General features: G+C 38.2%; 1 protein-coding gene across 9 annotated transcripts in view; it reads right to left on the minus strand.

Moving 5' to 3' along the window:
* ANAPC10 (anaphase promoting complex subunit 10) overlaps positions 1-20,711 on the minus strand; it is a 301,756-nt gene that overhangs the window by 135,341 nt on the left and 145,704 nt on the right. Inside the window, exon 5 of one of the 9 annotated variants that reach the window (XM_073341259.1) lies at positions 12,564-12,593. The exons of 6 other annotated variants lie outside the window; for them this stretch is intronic. In XM_073341259.1, the coding sequence (XP_073197360.1) occupies positions 12,579-12,593 (15 nt within the window). In that variant the 3' untranslated portion in view covers positions 12,564-12,578. Of the gene's footprint in view, positions 1-12,563; positions 12,594-19,631; positions 20,213-20,711 lie in introns of those variants that run through there. 2 more of the 9 variants (XM_073341244.1, XM_073341252.1) reach the window with 2 other exon arrangements.

A 20,711-nucleotide genomic window follows, 5' to 3' on the forward strand; every position in this document is an offset into this window, starting at 1 on the left:
TAACCAAATTAATTATGGCAAAGGGTTTGGAGGAGTTGTTTTTTTTTAACAAAAAAAATTCTAACTTGGAGATCAGCTCCTGGTTTCACTCTTCTGTAAAAATATAACATATGTAAATGTGATAGAACCTTTAAAATGGCCAGCAGAGTTGGGCTGGTTTGTTTTGGGGGAAGGGCTGGTTTGATTTCATGTTTAATGGCATGCCTACATCCTATGTACATTTCTGATAGAACTGGACAAAAGTAGGACACAGTTTTGGTTTTGCAAAACCTCCTGGGTGGTATTTGTCTTCCAGAATCTGTACCACTCCTCCATTTAGTCTGAGTCCCATTATGTCTGAACTCCCAAAGCTTTGGGATGAGGCAGTTAGACACATGATTCTGATTTTGATCTGCCACTAGTTTCTGGTATTTTAAGTTTATCATTTAGCAATGATGTTGACACTTATTACACTTTGTTAACGAGACCTTATTCCACTCTCCTATTGATCTTACATCAATGAAAGACCAGTATGAGACTTCAATATTCACTTCAGTGGAGCTACTCCTCATTTACACCAGTATAAGCGGAAGAGGAATCAGGACTCCTTAAGTACCCTGGCTCTTCTCTCACACTGGTTTTACTTCAGTCTGTGTCCATTCAGTTCAACTGAGTTTCTCACAGTTTACCCCAGAGTGGAATCAGGACCCTAGAGTTCACTACAGTTAGGCACAGAATTCTAAGGGCCTTATCTTGCACTCTCTGACATCATGCAAGTTGTGCTATTGATGTCAATGGGAGCAGGGGCAAACCTATAGACATACAGTATAAGAAAACTGAAATGTTGTGATGTCAAAAAGATTTGTAACAGAGGAGAGGTATCACAACTGCTGATTATCGCTAAATGCAGCCTTCAGACAGATATATAGGCCACTTTCACTGCACCAAAAGACATACTTGCGCCTGAGAGTAGAATTTGCTTCCTATAGTTTCAAAAGAAAGGGCCAAACCTTGCAAAACCTTACTCAGGAGAGTGTTTTTAGGGTCATCACTATGACAGGTGCAGATATAGCCTTCAAGATGCTTTAACTTTCAATGACAGAGAAGTAATAACCTGTGTGTGTGTGTTTCAGAGTAGCAGCCGTGTTAGTCTGTATTCGCAAAAAGAAAAGGAGTACTTGTGGCACCTTAGAGACTAACCAATTTATTTGAGCATAAGCTTTGAAGTGAGCTGTAGCTCACGAAAGCTTATGCTCAAATAAATTGGTTAGTCTCTAAGGTGTCACAAGTACTCCTTTTCTTTCTGTGTGTGTGTGTGTGTGTGTGTGTGTGTTTAGTGATTTTAAATGAAAGTTAGAAACAGAATGCCCGTGGAGCAGTAAAGAGCTAACGAAAGGTGTAAACACATCTGAATTGGAGCAAAATGTCTGTGCTAAAATATAAGATTGTTAGTGCAGCTGCAGCTTTTAATTGTGACTGAAGACCTTGATCACTCCAGTACAAGGAGGCAGAGAGAAAAGGAAATGGACAAATCAAACTATAAAAGGCTATTTCACATCTATGAATTTAATATAAATTTGAAACTCAAAAAAGTGACAGAAACATATCCCAGGCAGTCTAGTGATTTCCAACCTTTTAATTCACAGTTCAGAGATACCTATTGCTTCTTATGTGTGTGTATATAGGTAAATTTATATATATATATATATATATATATATATACATACACACACCCCTATAAGATAGAGCATGTACATTACTCTTTATCTATATCCCCTATGAATGCTTGGACTGAGAAATAGTAATGTACATACAGATGCACAAACAGTAGATTAAATAGTTTTTAAATGGAATACATTAATAAAGACAAATGATACTAAAGTGACTAAAATGGGCCAGCAATCTTGGTGAAAAGTATCAAGGTACATCTAATAAACCCATTACCCTGTAGGAAATTAAAATAATTCTACAATATATAGATTGTTTTATATCAAACTCCAAGAGGCCTCTACTGGTTATCATCTCATTTTTCCTCCTATTGTAACTCTAAAGACCTGGTTCTCAATTATAAGGAGACCAAGGTCATGATTTTTGGAAACTACCCTCCGCAAATTGAGCAGATGATAGAAGGCCATCCTGTAGAACAAGTCTCTGTTTTTACTTATTCAGGGATAAAGTTTTATCATTCTGGCCACTGGTCCCCTTACCATAAAGACTTAAAATAAAGGGACCATAGCTCTGCTCAAGGGGTTCTCTGTTTTACCCGCTCAAATGACGGGAACAGAGTTGCCCGAGTGCTAAGCATTTTTAATGCAAAAATAATTTCTCAGATACTCTATGGAGCTGAAGTTTGACTTAGGGGACAAATTTTAGCCTTAGAGATCTTTCAATACATTTTTGAGGACACTTAATTCTCCTAAATTCTACCTCACCTTCTTTTTATATGCCAAGGTGAGGCATTTTAGTAGAGCTTATAATGCTTTTCTTAAATATTGGTCTAAGATTTGTACTTTTCCAGATTATAGATTGCCCCATTTTTGCCTTCAGGAGATGGAGGAACCACCAGCGTACTCCTTATTTTCATGGTAAAAGACCCTCCAATTTATTATAACTAGGTTGGGTATTTCTATTTCTCATTTATTGTCAATATCTTTTAATCGACATAATCAACTACTCAAACAGAGAACTGACAGATATTACCTAACAAGAAGATCTGGCTATGATTCATGATTCTAAATTTGCCTTTTGGTTTTCTTCTTTGAAGACAGGACATGGTTTTGAAACGTATTTGTACGAGTTATCAAATTCTGTTATGGAAGGCAAATATTCAGTTAAGATTCCAACCCAAGGGAACTGCTATCTTTAAAATAGTTATGGAAAAGTTCCTTCACGTCTTCATTTTTTCCCATGTAAATTTGAAGCATTGGAAGATCTACCTCATTATCTTTTGGACTGTAGAATTTTCCAGAACACACTGGATTTTACCTCTTTTATATAAAAAAATTATTTTATTACCAACTCAAAAGATAGCATTTTTTGGACTTTTTTTTAGTAGTAGTCAAATCTGTAGCAATTTTTGCCCTTATTCAGTTCTGATTGGCATTTTAATGTATTATATGGATGCTGATGTTGGTTTAGGTTGTGTATGGATTCTTTTGTATTTGCAAAAGACATATGTCATAGGGGATTTAATACAATTGAATTGACTTGAAAAATAAACCCACTACCCTATCAGAAATTAAAATACTTTTATAATGTACAGGAGTCATACTAAGCTGCTGTAACTGTTTATGTACCATAACAGAATGATACATTAATGCCTACAAAACATGCTAAAAGAAATGCATTCTTTGTATTTATTCTACATATTTTGTTACAGTATGGCTTTTTGTTTATGAAGTTAGGCATGAGTACACTTCGAATTACATGGTGTTTACTATGAGATAAAAAAAAATCAAATCACTGTAATCTAATAGAACCCAGTATTGTTGGCCCTTCACTTCCGTTATTAGTCCAGAATTATAATTTATCTCAGATTATACAGGTTGAAATGCCTAATAAAATGAATGCTAGGACTAGAAATTTATTTGTTGTTACTGATCTCTGCTGAAATTATTCCTGATAAGGTTAGTTTTCATGTCTTATCTATTACTACGTGTCATATGCAGATTTGTGGTATTTTGGCGTTTGACTTTTTTTTTCCCCCATTTTGCATGGGATCACCTCATTCATATATAGACAGCGGGTTTCAAACTGTGTACATTTCAAACTGTGTATATCCTTATATGGATATACTCTATGGGTAGCACTTAATGTGGAATCGTTTAAATGTTTGCAGAGATTATTGTTGTAAGAACAGAGTAAAATGTTTGGAATGGCTCTGCACAAAGTATTAAAAGCATTGTTTGTAATCATGTGTGTTGTAATTTCTATCTTTAAAAATATTTGTGGCTGTTGAAAAGCCAAATCTTAGACTACTTATGGAGGCAGAACTCCTCTTCAATTCTGAAGGGAATGTTGCCAAAAAGAACTACAGGCTCAGGACTGAAAATGGCTGGTTTATGTGGAATAATTGGTCTTTGTTTTATTAATTTGTATTATCATCAGTATAGCCCCAACTGAAATCATGTTCACATTATGCTAGGCACTGTACACACACATAATAAGAGACAGTCCCTACCCCTAAAGACCCTACAGTCCAAACAGACAAAGGATGAGACGGAAGACAGTGGCATATAAAGCACCAAGTTATTTTCCTTCATCCCTTTTGCTAGAGAACTGGCAGTTCCTTCACACTGGGTGAGTTTTGCATATTTCCCTAGACCTAGGTGTTCCTGTAGGTTCCTACTGGGGTGAAAATTAACAAATTGGGTTAGTCTTGATTTTTTTCCCCCTTATGACAAGCCCACAAACTCCCCCTTTATTTTGAGTGTACTAAGACATATGTAGGATGCCTGTTTTTATTTGATCCCAGCAGCAGAAGCAGATAATTTATAAGGAGTTTATTGTTCTGCCTACTGGACCTGTAAGAGAAGCCGAAGAGCTGCTTAAAAGTCACTTCATTCTGAAAGGGATGGTGGAACAAGCCCGGTGCTGGGGATGGGAAGCAAGACAAAACACTTACTGTCTGGCAGAGGAACAGTCCCATTTTATAATATTTCAGATCCTGGACACCCCAGGTAAAATCCTGACTCCACTGAAGTCAATGGGGGCTTTACCACTGACTTCAGTGGGGACATGCTGAGAAGGCCTCTATAAAAAAAATAAACCTAGACCCATGAAATAAGTTGTAATTAGGCAGCTAAACTGAAGACATCTTGCTAATGCTGATAAGGGGGATGTGGGGCCAGATTTTCAAATGCATTCAGTTCCCTTTTGGGCACCTAAATGAGGGTCAGATTTTCCAAAGGGCCCAGCAGTGTCCAAGAGACACGATTCATTTCAAATATGCATAAATATGATCCATACGACTTAGCTGACCCTTCTTCCCCCCCACCCCCACTCACCCCCGTACTTGAGGCAGGAATGTTAATCTCTCATTCCTTGATAGTAGGAAGGAGCATTATGAATGACATTTCAGGACAGAGGGCTTCTCCCCCTCTCTGTGACTTTAACAGAAAGCCTGTGCAATAGGGCTAACATTCTGCACTTCATGTACATTGTCTACTGAAAGAATTAACACCCCTTAAATAGATACAGTTTAAATATTTGCCTCGGACAAAGGCACCAGTGCATTGAAAGCCCTTGTTACACGAGTACTTTCATGCATCTTCTCAACAGATGACAGACAGAGAAAGCACTGCTAGTTTTGTTGTTCACAACACCCCAGCTATGATGCTTGGGTGTATCTATCAAGATCTATTCAGTGACTACTTTGCACACACTTCATCTAGCAGAAGAAATGAGCGAATGAGAGATCTTTAGTGTCAACCTTTATGTTACTAAATTCTTCAGAACAGAAAAATACAATTCATATTAACAGTTGAGAAGATTGGTGAAACAGAACCCTAACTACTGTTTGTTGCAATGGCTACTGGGAAACAAATATTGAGGTGGCTTGATTGTTGTTTGGAATAGTTATTGCTGGACAATTTGACAACAGTAGAAATCTAAGACTGGACAAGTGGTCTTTTTCAGAGTAATTTCTCTGTACTAGATCACATAAAATGCTACTGTAAATAATGTATTTGCAAGCTTTGTCCATATCATTGCCAAAGTAAATTGACTTCAGTTTAAAACAACAGCCTTCTGATGCTAGTGTTTTTAAGTTTATTCCACCTGCAGCGGTGAATTACACACTTCCTTCCAAAAATTTGAATTAAAAAAATAGAAATTGCTGAACTCTGATATAAGCAAAAGTGAATATCTGCTGACCTATTGGTGGTATGCAGAGAGGGCTCTAGCTGCTGTAAAGAGACATTGATGTGATATTGGGGAGGAGTTTCAGGATAAAGAGTTTCAGAGTAACAGCCGTGTTAGTCTGTATTCGCAAAAAGAAAAGGAGTACTTGTGGCACCTTAGAGACTAACCAATTTATTTGAGCATAAGCTTTCGTGAGCTACAGCTCACTTCATCGGATGCATACCGTGGAAACTGCAGCAGACTTTATATATACACAGAGAATATGAAACAATACCTCCTCCCACCCCACTGTCCTGCTGGTAATAGCTTATCTAAAGTGATCATCAGGTGGGCCATTTCCAGCACAAATCCAGGTTTTCTCACCCTCCACCCCCCCACACAAATTCACTCTCCTGCTGGTGATAGCCCATCCAAAGTGACAACTCTTTACACAATGTGCATGACAATCAAGTTGGGCTATTTCCTGCACAAATCCAGGTTTTCTCACATCCCCCCCACCCCCATACACACACAAACTCACTCTCCTGCTGGTAATAGCTCATCCAAACTGACCACTCTCCAAGTTTAAATCCAAGTTAAACCAGAACATCTGGGGGGGGGGGGTAGGAAAAAACAAGAGGACACAGGCTACCTTGCATAATGACTTAGCCACTCCCAGTCTCTATTTAAGCCTAAATTAATAGTATCCAATTTGCAAATGAATTCCAATTCAGCAGTTTCTCGCTGGAGTCTGGATTTGAAGTTTTTTTGTTTTAAGATAGCGACCTTCATGTCTGTGATTGTGTGACCAGAGAGATTGAAGTGTTCTCCGACTGGTTTATGAATGTTATAATTCTTGACATCTGATTTGTGTCCATTTATTCTTTTACGTAGAGACTGTCCAGTTTGACCAATGTACATGGCAGAGGGGCATTGCTGGCACATGATGGCATATATCACATTGGTGGATGTGCAGGTGAACGAGCCTCTGATAGTGTGGCTGATGTTATTAGGCCCTGTGATGGTGTCCCCTGAATAGATATGTGGACACAGTTGGCAACGGGCTTTGTTGCAAGGATAAGTTCCTGGGTTAGTGGTTCTGTTGTGTGGTATGCGGTTGTTGGTGAGTATTTGCTTCAGGTTGCGGGGCTGTCTGTAGGCAAGGACTGGCCTGTCTCCCAAGATTTGTGAGAGTGCTGGGTCATCCTTTAGGATAGGTTGTAGATCCTTAATAATGCGCTGGAGGTTGCTATCTTAAAACAAAAAAACTTCAAATCCAGACTCCAGCGAGAAACTGCTGAATTGGAATTCATTTGCAAATTGGATACTATTAATTTAGGCTTAAATAGAGACTGGGAGTGGCTAAGTCATTATGCAAGGTAGTCTGTGTCCTCTTGTTTTTTCCTACCCCCCCCCCCCCCCCCAGATGTTCTGGTTTAACTTGGATTTAAACTTGGAGAGTGGTCAGTTTGGATGAGCTATTACCAGCAGGAGAGTGAGTTTGTGTGTGTATGGGGGTGGGGGGGGATGTGAGAAAACCTGGATTTGTGCAGGAAATAGCCCAACTTGATTGTCATGCACATTGTGTAAAGAGTTGTCACTTTGGATGGGCTATCACCAGCAGGAGAGTGAATTTGTGGGGGGGGGGGGGGGTGGAGGGTGAGAAAACCTGGATTTGTGCTGGAAATGGCCCACCTGATGATCACTTTAGATAAGCTATTACCAGCAGGACAGTGGGGTGGGAGGAGGTATTGTTTCATATTCTCTGTGTATATATAAAGTCTGCTGCAGTTTCCACGGTATGCATCCGATGAAGTGAGCTGTAGCTCACGAAAGCTTATGCTCAAATAAATTGGTTAGTCTCTAAGGTGCCACAAGTACTCCTTTTCTTTTTGAGGATAAAGAGTAGTATCCCAGTGTCCTGTTGACTAGCTAAGCTGAGACCTCTGCTGACCAGTTACTTACAGTTTGTCTTTCAAATCCAAAGTGGTGATCCTGTCAGCTTCTGGCTGAATAGACTTTTTGACATCTGAATATGGATATATTGTCTAGAATGTACTCCAGCTCTGGTGCAGACAAAGAATTTTCAGCATGAATGTTGGCAAGGTTTCCGTCTCTCCACCCCCACTTTATCAGATTGCTTCCTTAGCCCCTCACTTGAAATTTTAGCATTTCTGAATGTGAACCTAACAAGTCATGTCTTAGTGGAAAGTTCATTCCAGTACAATAGTTTTGCTAGTGCCAGAACCCTACTCTTGGCTTTCTTAAATCAGAATATTTGGGAAGCAGCAGTGGAGATGGTGCAGTTGCTGACCTGCTCCTGGAATTCTTGGTTCTCCTCTTCTTAGTTACATGCGGTCATTATCAACAACACGCTGAATTTATTTTAAGACTTTTCATCAGGAACTAGCTAACAAGAGGATTAGATGCACCCTGTGAATGTGCTTGACAAAGGCACATTTTGAAAAATTAAGACAATAACGAACATGTTTAGTTCATTGAAATGTCACCGTTCAACCCCCAGTCACAATGCCATGTGCTCTGCCTGCCCTGTCAGTCTTGTGATGGGTGAAGCCAACACTATGAGTGAAGCAGGACACTAATCATTTATTAGGAGGAAAGTGGGTTTGGAGTACTACAGAAATATAAATCTGTGTATAGAAATCTCCCCGCTGTATTTTCCCCGGCGTGCAGTCGATGAAGCGAGCTGTAGCTCACGAAAGCTCAGGCTCAAATAAATTTGTTCGTCTCTAAGGTGCCACAAGTCCTCCTTTTCTTTTTGCGGAAATCCTCAAGGAACTCTTAATTCTAAAATATATATCTTCATTTTACTTTCATGAGTGACATACATTTTACAAATCTGGAAGCTGCTGCTATCTTGGGTGTCTGGAAATTGCTAGTGTTAGGCTCAATGTTGCCTCTTCTTACGAACCAGACAAAGATAGAGTTTACAGGCGTCTGTCCCTCTCACTGTACGGTTCTTTTCCTAGTATGGCCTCCAAAATGGGCAAAATAAATTCTCTGCAAATCACAGCTTCCAGTTTCCAAACCACAGTCATCCCAAGATGGTTCTTCTCCAGTACCTGCATGACTGCCGCAGCTGATATTGGACCAGGGTGGAGTTGTAACCTCCTGACTTTTGTGTTACTTTAACCTCATTTTACTAACAATAAAACTAAACTCTGAACTACATACAGTGGTGGTATTTTACTTCTTAATTCTTCTGACCTGGGATTTAAGTCTCTCTCTGCCATCTCTGCAAAGTTCTACACAGACCTTTCCTCCTTCATTCAATGCCCACTGAACTGCATGTATTAAACCATCCTGGCAATGTGAAAGTAGCAACCAATGAGTCATCCCTGCGTCATTCACTGCACAGCAAGTATAACAGGTAGTCAGTAGTAACCAGTCAGATGCACCAAAATTTAATATACACATGTGCCATATAGCTGCATTTGCTTTGAAACACTGAAAGATTATTTAAATGCACTTGTGTTGGGAAAACAATTACTGCATTGTTAAAAAGCATTACAGCACATGAACCAATTACATGAGCTACTTCTGGGCAAACACTGGCAATGTGTTAATTGCATGTACTTCCATGTACTAATCCAAAAGGTCACTCATTCGTAAATAAATATATACACAGAGAGAGAGGGAGACATACACACACACAAAACTGTAATTTGCAGAGCACTTTGTAATATTGTGATGAAAATTTCTACTAAACATAAATGTTAGTCAATATTATCAAGCCCCTTGCCTTTAAGATGGCATTGGACCAGGCACAACAGGTCCTGACACTTTCTGATATGCCTCAGTGTCTATTTAAATCTTTCACTTTCTCAAATACCCACTGTATTTTCCACTGAATGCACGATGAAGTGAGCTGTAGCTCACGAAAGCTTATGCTCAAATAAATTTGTTAGTCTCTAAGGTGCCACAAGTACTCCTTTTCTTTTGGCCACAGTGCACCCTTGGGCACATAGCCCCAAAACATGCAATGTTTTAAATTTGTAGTGCTAAGACATTGTACAAAGGCTGCCAGGCCTGCAGGCCCATTCCACCTCTAACTAAAGAATAAAAGAAGGACAATTAGCCAGGCTGAACCTGAAGGATCAAGCTCTTGACAAAAACAGACTAGGTGTATCAGTTATTCAGTAATATAAATCACTTTTGCAGACTATCTAGATTTCTACACACAAAGATCTTATTTATTTGTGTAACACAAAACCCTTGAAAGTCACCAAAGTCACTAACTCAAAAAAATGCATGTACAGTATTAGAGTATTCTCAAATTATCACCTCTCTCTTTGAATCCCTCTCCCAGATCCTCCCTCTACCCCACCAATCTCTCCCCACCTCACACCTCCATCCCACTTTTGGTGAGATTTCAAAGTGTTCATCCATGGACTAGCTTGGCTCCACTCCCATTGAAGACATTGGGGTTTTAACATTTATTTCAGTGAGAGCAGAGTTAGGTCAATGCTGAGTGCTTGTGAAAATTCTACCCTCTCTTCCTCTCCACAACGTCCATCTTGCACTATTTACTCCCATTTGCCCCCACCAGTCTATTCACCATTAATCTTACCACACAGTTAGCAGAGTATGCCCAAAAGTATGCCCATAATAATCTTCCCATTCCTTCAGTGACACAAGCTTAGAATGCCTGTTTGTCTGCTTCTCCCACAAATGACTCCACATTTTCTTCCAGACTTCCCCTACACACTGAATACCTTCCCCGCACTAATCCAAAAGGCCACTATACCCTTTTTAATTTCAAAACTCACAAGAAATCAGCCAAATAATTAAATCTAAAATGAGCTGCAGCTGTATCGTTTTTATTTATTTATTTTTATTTCAAATTACTCTAAACCAACATTGCCCATACAGTTTACCTACACAGAAGTGAAATTATTTTATCATTACTCTCATCCTCCCTTACCATCTACCTACTGTTTCTTACACTCATTTTCTGTGCATTGTCATAAATTAGATTGTAAACACTTTGGGCTGCCAACCCTCCAGGATTGTACTGGAGTCTCCAGGAATTAAAGATTAATCTTTAATTAAAGATAACATCATGCAATGAAACCTCCAGGAATACAGCCAACCAAAATTGGCAACCTTATAAACTATTCAGAGCAGGGATCATGTCTACTTGTATGGTGTCCCACTACTGACCAGGGCCTCTTCTAAGTGATATTTTTAATAGAACAATTAATAAAATAATTAAGACTCAGAGCAATGTTAAATATAGGGTGACATGGATTAGTCACTCTGTACCAAGGCTTGATTGCCTTTTGGGGTCATTTTGTGAATTTTTTTCTGGACCACAGTTGAATTCAGTTTGGAAATTCACCAATATAGTGTTAAGTGCAATACCATGTCTGTAGAAGGTGGTCAAGTCTGTAAGACATGCTTCATAACAGTCCTGATGTCAGCCAGGGACATGCACCCTTCCAAAGAAAGGAATTACAAATGATTCCTGATGAAAGATCTTTCACTTGGGGGTTCTTTGGATCTGGTTTCATGGACCAACTGGCCAACATACCACTGATGAGAAATGAAAGAAAATGGCCCAAGTTCCTACTGTGCCTGAAATAATTTTTTTTTAATTCAGATTACCCTAAAACAGTTTATTTCTGGGCAAAGAAAAGAATGAGAAGTTCAGCCCAATATGTAGGCTTTGGGGTTTAGTTTGGGGTGGAGGTGTTTTGTTTTTGAAAAGGAAAGAACAACATTATCCGGCACTGAAAACAGGGGCTAGTTTTTTAATCCTGCAAATTTTTTACACACATGCTTAACTTTAAACACCTGAGTAATTTCATTGACCTCAATGGGGACTGCTTACGTACTTCAAGTTACGCAAATGAGTAAATAACTGAAGAGGCTGATCTTGAGTGAAAAATACCTTTGCACCTGTAATACGGCTAGTGTGATATAACAGGTTTTTTTCACCTATTGGTGAGTGTGCAAGCTGTGCATCAGATGCCATTGCATAAAGATGGCTAACAAGAAATCTGTTCATGTTATATTACACATTTGGCACACTTAATGTGTTGTTTTCTTTGTCTCCCTTGTTTAGCCTGCATTCAAGATGTATCTGTGTGAATGGCCAAACTAAAATCTGGACATTTTTGGATTGCTGTAGTGAATGCTATTTTTTTTTCTTTTAAAAATGTCAGATGCTTCCTGACATGCTTAGGCCCATGGAAATGGAACATATTTTCTCATTAGATTAATTAATGGCTCTGCTTGGGTGGCACAATTTAGTCTAAATTTCCTTTACTTTAGTATTCTGTCATACCTAAAAGGGATCTTATTTTTGTTATGTTTTGTGGTGTCTTTAAATTTTTATGACTTCACTCTGTTTAGTCTATGGGTAATCCTTCTTTTGAAACCTAATGTCCTAGAAAATTTACAGGTTTTTTATTAAAACTGGCACTTTTCACATTTTATGGTCATTCTTGTTTCTTTACTTCTCCTTAGAACTCCATGCAGGTCCTTAAGGTGTAGTTCACGGCTTGGGGAATTTATGATTACATCGTCAAAGTAAACTAAAGCAGTACGATATATTAAATCTGACAAGATGCTGTTCATTAATCTTTGAAATATAGCCAGGTGTGATGTAGTTAAGAGACTTCCAACAAAGAAAAGCTTAACACAGTTCTTACTGGCTCAGCTAGAGGGTGACTTCCCTTACCTCATCTGGGAGAGCTGCTGCCTGGGTGGGGACTGCAAGCAGGGGCGTCATTTCAGAAACATTTGGTCTGGGGGGGAAAGAAACAGGGTAATCCTTTTCTATGCCAATTTTTCTCAAATCTTTCAACATATGCTCTCTTTTCACTTCCAGGTTAGAATACTGAGCCCTGACTTTCCAAGGAAACAGCTTGAAGAGCTGGGGTGAGATTTTTTTGTGCATAAAAAAAGCTAAAAAGCGAATTTTAAACAAGCAGAGAAGACGATCACAGGCACTGAGCACAAAACACAAGAGCTGAAATTCACATGTTCCATATATGCTGATCAATATTAGGCTACGATTTGATCACAACGGGGTTTTTTTAAAATAAAAATTGTATGAGCATGGTGAAAAATGCAAAATTAATGGAAATCAAACAAGGAAATATTTCAAAGCCCACCTGGCATTATTTTGTACTCCAAAATAAAATGTAGTCCCCATTTTTAGTTAAAGCATCAACAATTTAGTAACTGCTGGACTAGAGAACATCTTTGTGAAGCAAACTGGGATCCTCAAATTTGAAAAATATTTAGAATTTTTAGAATTATTTTTCAAACTCATGTATTTGCTTCTCTCATGACTGTCTGTACATTCTAGACACACCCCCATCCATGGAACATCCTTCCTGAGCTTCTCCACAAGGCCTCATCCCTTATATTTCTGCCAGAGGACAAAAGGCGATATGAATGTTCAATTCCCAATTAAATTAAAGCAAAATTAATTCCCCATTAAAGTTAATGGAAATTGAGCATTGATACCCCTTAGATGGCTTTGCAAGTCTCAATCACAATGACTACAAGTAATGGGTCAAGGACCTTCATCATTGTATTTACAAGCAAAAAATTATATTTTGCTCTACCCTGCTGTGCCCTAGACTTTGCTGTATCCATGCAGTTGCTGAAATCTGTATTCTACTGCCCACTACTTCTCCCTATCATTTCGTCATCCTTTTCATTGTGTCCTGTTGGAAATTAGACTGTAAACTCTTTGGTACATAGACCATGTCTCCTCATTCGTACTGGTATGCATTTTGTTCACATTTGAGTGCTGTAAAATAATTGTATAAATAATACATTAGCACTGGGCTATAAAATAATTTACACAAAACTTTAAATTTCTAATTGAATCCACTACACCTGTGTTTCTGACCCTCATTCACTTTCTGCAAATATTCTAGCAAAGGTGAGTTTACTGACTGGAATGATTCACAGAGGAAATTTTTAAGAAAATATTGAAGAATATTCATGGAAAGTGAATTTTGAATTTGATAACGTGAGTATTTACACTGGAAACCAGAGTCTTTGAATTAAGTCTGTCCAATTGGAGAATAGAAAGATGCCATGTGATCTTTGTATCCAGTCAAAAAATAAGTTTGAATGCTGACTGTCTAATGAACATTGCAATTAACTGTTTGCTAACTATCTTCAGACAAACTCATTAATGTATGTATGTATTTAATGAATAATTTCCAACATTAGACTATCTTAAGAGGTTCACAGACTATTTGCAAAGAGAGGTGAAAATCATCAAATAAATTATTCACTACAAAGTATTCACCCAGCACTAGTCTAGGTTCTGTTGCAACTTCCTAAACTAACACTACATTTTTTCCATGTACAGATTGGACATATTCCAGCCTTGGGACTACATTCAAGATGACTTGGCATGAAGTAAGTAGCTCTTGTTTTTGCTAGAACTGTAATAGTGGTGTACAGTAGTCTCACAATGCTTGCACTATGCGGGGCCATTACAACCTTTTCCTACACTACTTGCTGTTGTAGAACAGGAATTTGGCAAACACAGTAATATTTCTAGCTAGTTACATATTTGAGAAGACAGTGATTGTATAACAAATGTGTTCCTCTGATTTAAATGCTATTGACCATAGTTTGGCATATCATGTCTGTAGCCAAATCATTAGCCAAAGTTAACATTGTTGCTGGATACAACTGTAAGCCAGCTAGCTGGCTAACCAGCATCTGTCTTCATGAGATCACTGAAATGGATCCACCTTTATCTATGTATTACTATGTATTCTATGTATTACTGTTCAGTTATTTTAATGGACCAAAGCAGGGGTAAATATTTTGCCATTAAACTCAACTTTCAAATACGGGTGGACCCAAAACCACTATTCCTGTACACCAAACTCTGGAGAAGTTTGGATCCAACTCCAGACTTGAATAACCCCTATCACCATAACTGGACAGACCAAATCCTTAGAGCCAAAAACACAAACCTACATTCCTTTTCAGGGAGACACCAACTATGGAAAATTTCAGAAAGCAGGGAGGTTTTGAATACAGGGAGTTATTGAGAAACTGTTTTGCATCTTTAACTATGGCCAGGCCCCTGTTGTTTCCATATCCTAAACTGTCAACTGACCACAGTTGACCTACCCATTCTGGATTATATTTTTAACTAATATTGCTGTTGATAGGCTTTTAATATTAAATCTGATTTCTAGCAGGATGACTCCAGACCCTTGAAGTTCATTTCCTTCATCCATACATGTTCCAATTCACTGGAAAGAACAGTATGGCATTTTCATTTACTTTGAATTTCTATTGTCAAATTGTGTTGTAATTATTTTATTTAGAGATATGGAATAATTTGTTACAAGATTCTTCTCAATATTTACAAAAATATTGATTTCTATTTATTTAGACACAGAAACTAAAGTTAGAATATTGCAAAAGTTGTTTCAAATCAACACCAAAACTTTGGGGTCAAAGGTTCACTAATTTAATGTATATTTTTGTACTGTAATTTATCTCTATATTTTTGTTGAGTATTTAATAGTTTCTGCAACTAATGATTAATTATTGATTTCTACATTCTATAGACTCACTGTGACACCAAGTGATGTTCAAAGTGTCTGTATGATTAAACTGAAGTTTAAGTAATGTTAGAGTGGACAACTATAGCTCAGAGTACAAAAAAAAATAAATGGGGGATGGGTATCATTGGGTTATAGTCCTTGGCTTCAAATCCCAGAGTCTTGGGGTTGATGCAAGCAACTCTCTGGTGCCCCTGCACACAGTTTTCCCTACATCTTGGGTAATGTCTAAAGTGGAGGAGGGAAGTCTCACAGTCAGACCTCCTCAGTAAAAGCTTCTTTTTCTACTATTGCAGTGGAGTGTTCCTCCAGGAAATGGGTTCTCTCCTGCCCCCTCACCCTCTCCCCCAATCTGGGCTGCTGGAGCTTTCTTTATACTGGCCCTTTCCCCAGGAACATGCTTGGCAGTGCCGAGGGGTGGCCCCAGCAGTGCTCCAGTCTTTCCCCTGTTTCAACATGGGATTTATAAACCCCATCATAAGGCACAACATAAGACTCTTCTGTTTACACAATCCTTTCTGCAGTGATAGGATTGGCCAAGCCTTGTTTTGCTATAAGAAATGAGCAAGCAAGAATAAAGCCATTTAGAAAATGGTGAAATCTGTGACAAAATGGCAAATCTGACTCTTTCAGATGAACATTGCTCACAAGTTTTAGAAATGGGACCTAGAGGTCATGGCAACAAGCACAATGAAAATGCATTAGACAGAAAAAATTGTGATTCAATTGCATATTTTTGTTCCGATTCATTCTGCAAAGTTTCTGCTATTTGCTTTGTTTCAGCCAGGTTGTAATGAAGTGGATCTCCCCCAGTTAAAGTGTTAGGCACGTCCTTCTGCAGTATGAGCTTGCACTGTAACTTTGTGTGCTAGTAAAAGCCTCCTGCTCCTGGTGAGTATGTACCTCACCAACAGCTCGTTTCCAAATATTTGTGATGAGCTGAAAAGGCTTGACTCTTCTTTGCATGCTGTTTATTAAACTCGTGATCCCTGAGTAATCATATCTGTTACACAAAACAGGTATTCTGACATCCACAGAACTGCATTCATGTCTATTTAGTTTTCTTTAATGCTGGGCAGATGGTGGTTAGTCCATCAGGAGAAATGCATTTAGGGATGAAACTCATCCCAAAGAGTAAGTTACAATGTGTGCACTCCACTTCTTGAAGAAAATATGCACATTTATTAAAATAGAGTGGTATGTAACTTGAAGTGACCCCCTGGGGACTGTTCATACAGTATCTATAACAGTCAAATTGTAAGTGCAGGTTCATTATGCGGGTAAATCAATAGCGGCTTCCTTCAGATGAGATGTCACTTAAAATACAGTACAGCCTGTCTACATAAAACCTCTAAGCGTCTAATACAATGTCAAAGGTAGATAATATTCCAAACAGACATACTGTCCATCCTGAGACTGAATTTAAATCATTTGTATCTCTCACTCCTTTTCTTACCCACCACTCTGTCTACAGAAGAGGACTATGGTTAAGGGCTAGTTTTCATCCCATAAAAATCAATATTATGCCAATTCATAATAATAATTTGTACTTATTGAGCTCCTTCTAGCTGAAGAATTCAAAGCATTTTAGAAATATTAATTAATCCTCTTAATACAAATGATGAAGTAAATATTATCACTATTATTCAGAGGGGAAACAAAGTGGGGGGTGGGGGGAGGCCAAATTTTGACCAGATTTTCAGAGGTGCTGAGTACCAGTGGGTCCCAAAATAGCCCACTTAAATAAATCACTAAATATGTATTATGTGACTGAATATGTAAATGCAACTAAGTATGCGTAAATATGTAACTAAGGCACCTATGTTTGAAAATACTGACCTAAATAACTTGCTGGGTGTCACACAGCAAGTCAACAATGGAGCTGAGAACAGAACTCAAGAATCCTACCTCACATTAAGAAAAGGAGTACTTGTGGCACCTTAGAGACTAACCAATTTATTTGACCTCACATTGTCATGCTCAAACCTCTAGTCCAGACTCAATTACATCTTCTCATGCACCCACACGCTCTCATTCCACCACTCAGACAGACTTTTAGGGGGCCTGTGTGATTTTAGAAAGAATCAGTTAACCAACCAGCAGAAACCTGCCCCACCACCTTTTGCAGGTTTCTCAGATCACAGCTGCATGGTTTTAGATAAAAAAAATTGAGTTATTTACTCATTCATTCTTGTACACCTCGCTACCCTTCATGTCAAGCTTTACATGAAACCTCAGGTGAACCAGAAGGTTTTTCTAAACATGTGTGCAGGTTTGTCATACCTTATGCCCACAAACTATTTGCCTGCTAAGAAAGCCAAAAACTGTCATGTTTTCAAAACATTAGCTTCTGCTGAAATTGGATCCTTCTCTAAATAGCGTGGGAGGTTAATTAATTTCATTCGATTTGCCTTTACACTTTGATTTTATCTTACATATTAATTTTTGTTAAGACCACCCATCAACTAATTTATTTAATGTAACTTAATCCTGAGTTATCTGATCAATGTTTAAAGATAGGCACGACTACACAAAAAGATGCTTGGCGTTTTTTCATTGTAATCATTTGATTACATTCTTATATCATGGATCTTTGTCTTTTTAATATAAACAGTCAAATCAAACATTTAAGAAACCGGTGAGATATGAGGCAGAAGGGCAATACTTACTGCTGAAAAGCTCTACACAATTTAACATTGCAATCAGTACTCCTCAAGCTTCTAATTCAAGGAAGTAATTAAAATCAATATACCTTTCTTTACAACGGCTGTATTTGCTACTAGTCAAAGGAGTGAAATGTTTTTTCCCCCCACACCAATGGACAATTGTTTCAAATAATTATCAATGCTGTAGATATATGAAAAGGAATAATTTTTGATTCTGTGGAAATTAAAGCAAGCATAATATATTATAAAAACCAGGTATGGTGATGTGTCATTTCATCCTGAATTACACACATTTTGCTTCAAACACCACTTAAGCAATTTCAATTGTTAGAAAAGGAAAACTGCAGTGTTTAAAGTTCTGTGATGCTGCAGAAGATTGGGAATGACAGGCGTTTCAGTTCAAAGGATTGATTAAAATAGTTGGTGCTGTTTAGATATTATGCTACAACCTAAAACACACCAACGCATTCCTAAAACAGTGTTTGCTTGAAGAAGTAACCTCCATTGCAAGGAAGAAACAGCAAGACTAACCCAGACAGCAAAATACATGCTTGTTAAAATATCTGATGTGTAGTATGTTGACTTGTTTTGAAAACTTTTCCACAATGTTTATCATCTTGGATATATTTTCAACATTTCTTTAAAAATATGCCACCTAGTGGACCTCATGAATAAATGCTCAGCATATAATCTGCCAGTGTTTCATGTAGCATTACAGATTGTGCCACTTAGTAGGCTTGCAACCAAGTCGACCAAAATGTGGGCTTCTATCTGACAGACAGCCTTGCAGTGTACTCCCCCTTGTTTCTGGATGGTTCAAGTTATCTGTCTTACTTGCCCCAGGAGCTAAGAGGTCTGCTTAAAAATAGAAAATAATTGAGACTGTCCTGGCAAAATCTTGTTATTTATGAAAAATAACCTGTCTACTCTAGACTGACTCAAAACCTGTGTAGCACAGGAAACACATGAATGGGGAAAATGAGCTGCAGCCATTTAGTTTCTCTGCCAACTAAACTGTGGGTGGAATCTGCATGAGCTCTTGTTCAGATATGGATATTCTTGAAAATTCTTCCTTAGCCTAGGAAAGAGATATTCAATCAGACAACAGACGACCCATCAACTCCTGAACAACAGGGAAGCCCCCCAAACAACACGAAAGCTTTAGGAACAGCTGTTTGAATGGGTTTGAAGGATGAAGAGAAGCAATAAGATGAGGAATAACTCCCAGCTCAATCACTTATAACAGAGGTAAAGGAATTTCCAAATATGATTTGGGAAAATACCAAAAAAAAAAAAGTATTTTAGTCAGAAAATTACATTTCAGAGTATTTTTTAAAAGTGTATTAAGACAGAATGAGAGAAAGACCCCACATTTCTGTTAAGCAATTGTAACTAATTGCTCCTAAAAATGTAGATTGCAAAGACACACAGCATGACATTTAGCCAGCAAGTATTTTTTAAATTCTTTTTTAAAATTAGCAACAAAATGTTGTGATTCTTTCAAACGTTATGATTTCCGGACTAGAAATGTCATTTTTATTAGTTTTATTATATGACAGGAAGAATTAAACAAAGAACACATTGCACTGAAGATCAGTCATGAGGAGTGAATTTCATAATAATACGCAAGACATAAAACTAAACAGGAGCCATGTACAGTGTCTAGCAAAATTGGTGCAGGGTTCATTGATACATTTCTCCTAGAACCAGGCCTGAAGTGTACATTTACCCATTAAGGGACCAATCCTCCAAAGTCTTGAGTGCCCTCTACTCCCACTGATGAGTAGAAATCGAAGGTGCTCAGAACATGATGGCTTGGGCCCAAATTGACAATTTGTCTGACTATATTAACGCCTGTTTTTCCTATACAAACTGCTGAGCTGAGGTATTTTCAGCCATTTTGTCTACAGTATAAGAAAAGTCTGAGGCAGGCATGTGACATCTTTTTAAGACAGCAACCCCACAAGACAATTTCAATGAGTTTCAGTGAGTTTCAATGAAGTCACACAAATGAGGGTCATTCTTGTCAGTTGCCAGCTTGTGCAGATCAAGGAGTGACTGGTTCACATTCTTTTCCAGGTGCAAGGCACACTCCATTGCTGTCAACCCATACTCCCAATCATCACGATCTGGTTTCTTGATGTCCTGCAAAAAGATGGTTTCTTGATGTCCTGCAAAGTCTGTTCACATCACATTGTTACATTATAAACCAAGTAACTGGGACTACTGGATTTTGAATATTTATTTGCTGCTCTTTGTTACATTTTTTTTTTTAATAAGCAAATAGGGAGTGACATTATGTGCCTGGGAAAGTCAAATATAAAAGGCTAAAAAGTTATAAAGTGCATCTGTACACAGGGATTCTCAAACTAATACTGTAGATTAGCTCACTGTCCACCATATAACATCCCTGTGGCAACTATGAGGAAAACAGTGGGTTTTTTTTAGCTTTTGTGTAATTAAATGTAGCCACTAAGAACAAGGAGGAAGAACCAGTGAGCTCTCCCACAGACTATCCTTAAGTGTTCCATGGACCAGTGTTTGGCTAACACACTACAGCTGAAATTGTGCCCTGCCATGAGGCATGTACAGTATGTACATGTACACTCAGACATTTGGAGTTAGGAGGGGGGGTTAGCACAGA

The sequence above is a fragment of the Lepidochelys kempii genome, chromosome 4, assembly GCF_965140265.1.
Source record: "Lepidochelys kempii isolate rLepKem1 chromosome 4, rLepKem1.hap2, whole genome shotgun sequence".
Taxonomy (NCBI): domain Eukaryota; kingdom Metazoa; phylum Chordata; order Testudines; family Cheloniidae; genus Lepidochelys; species Lepidochelys kempii.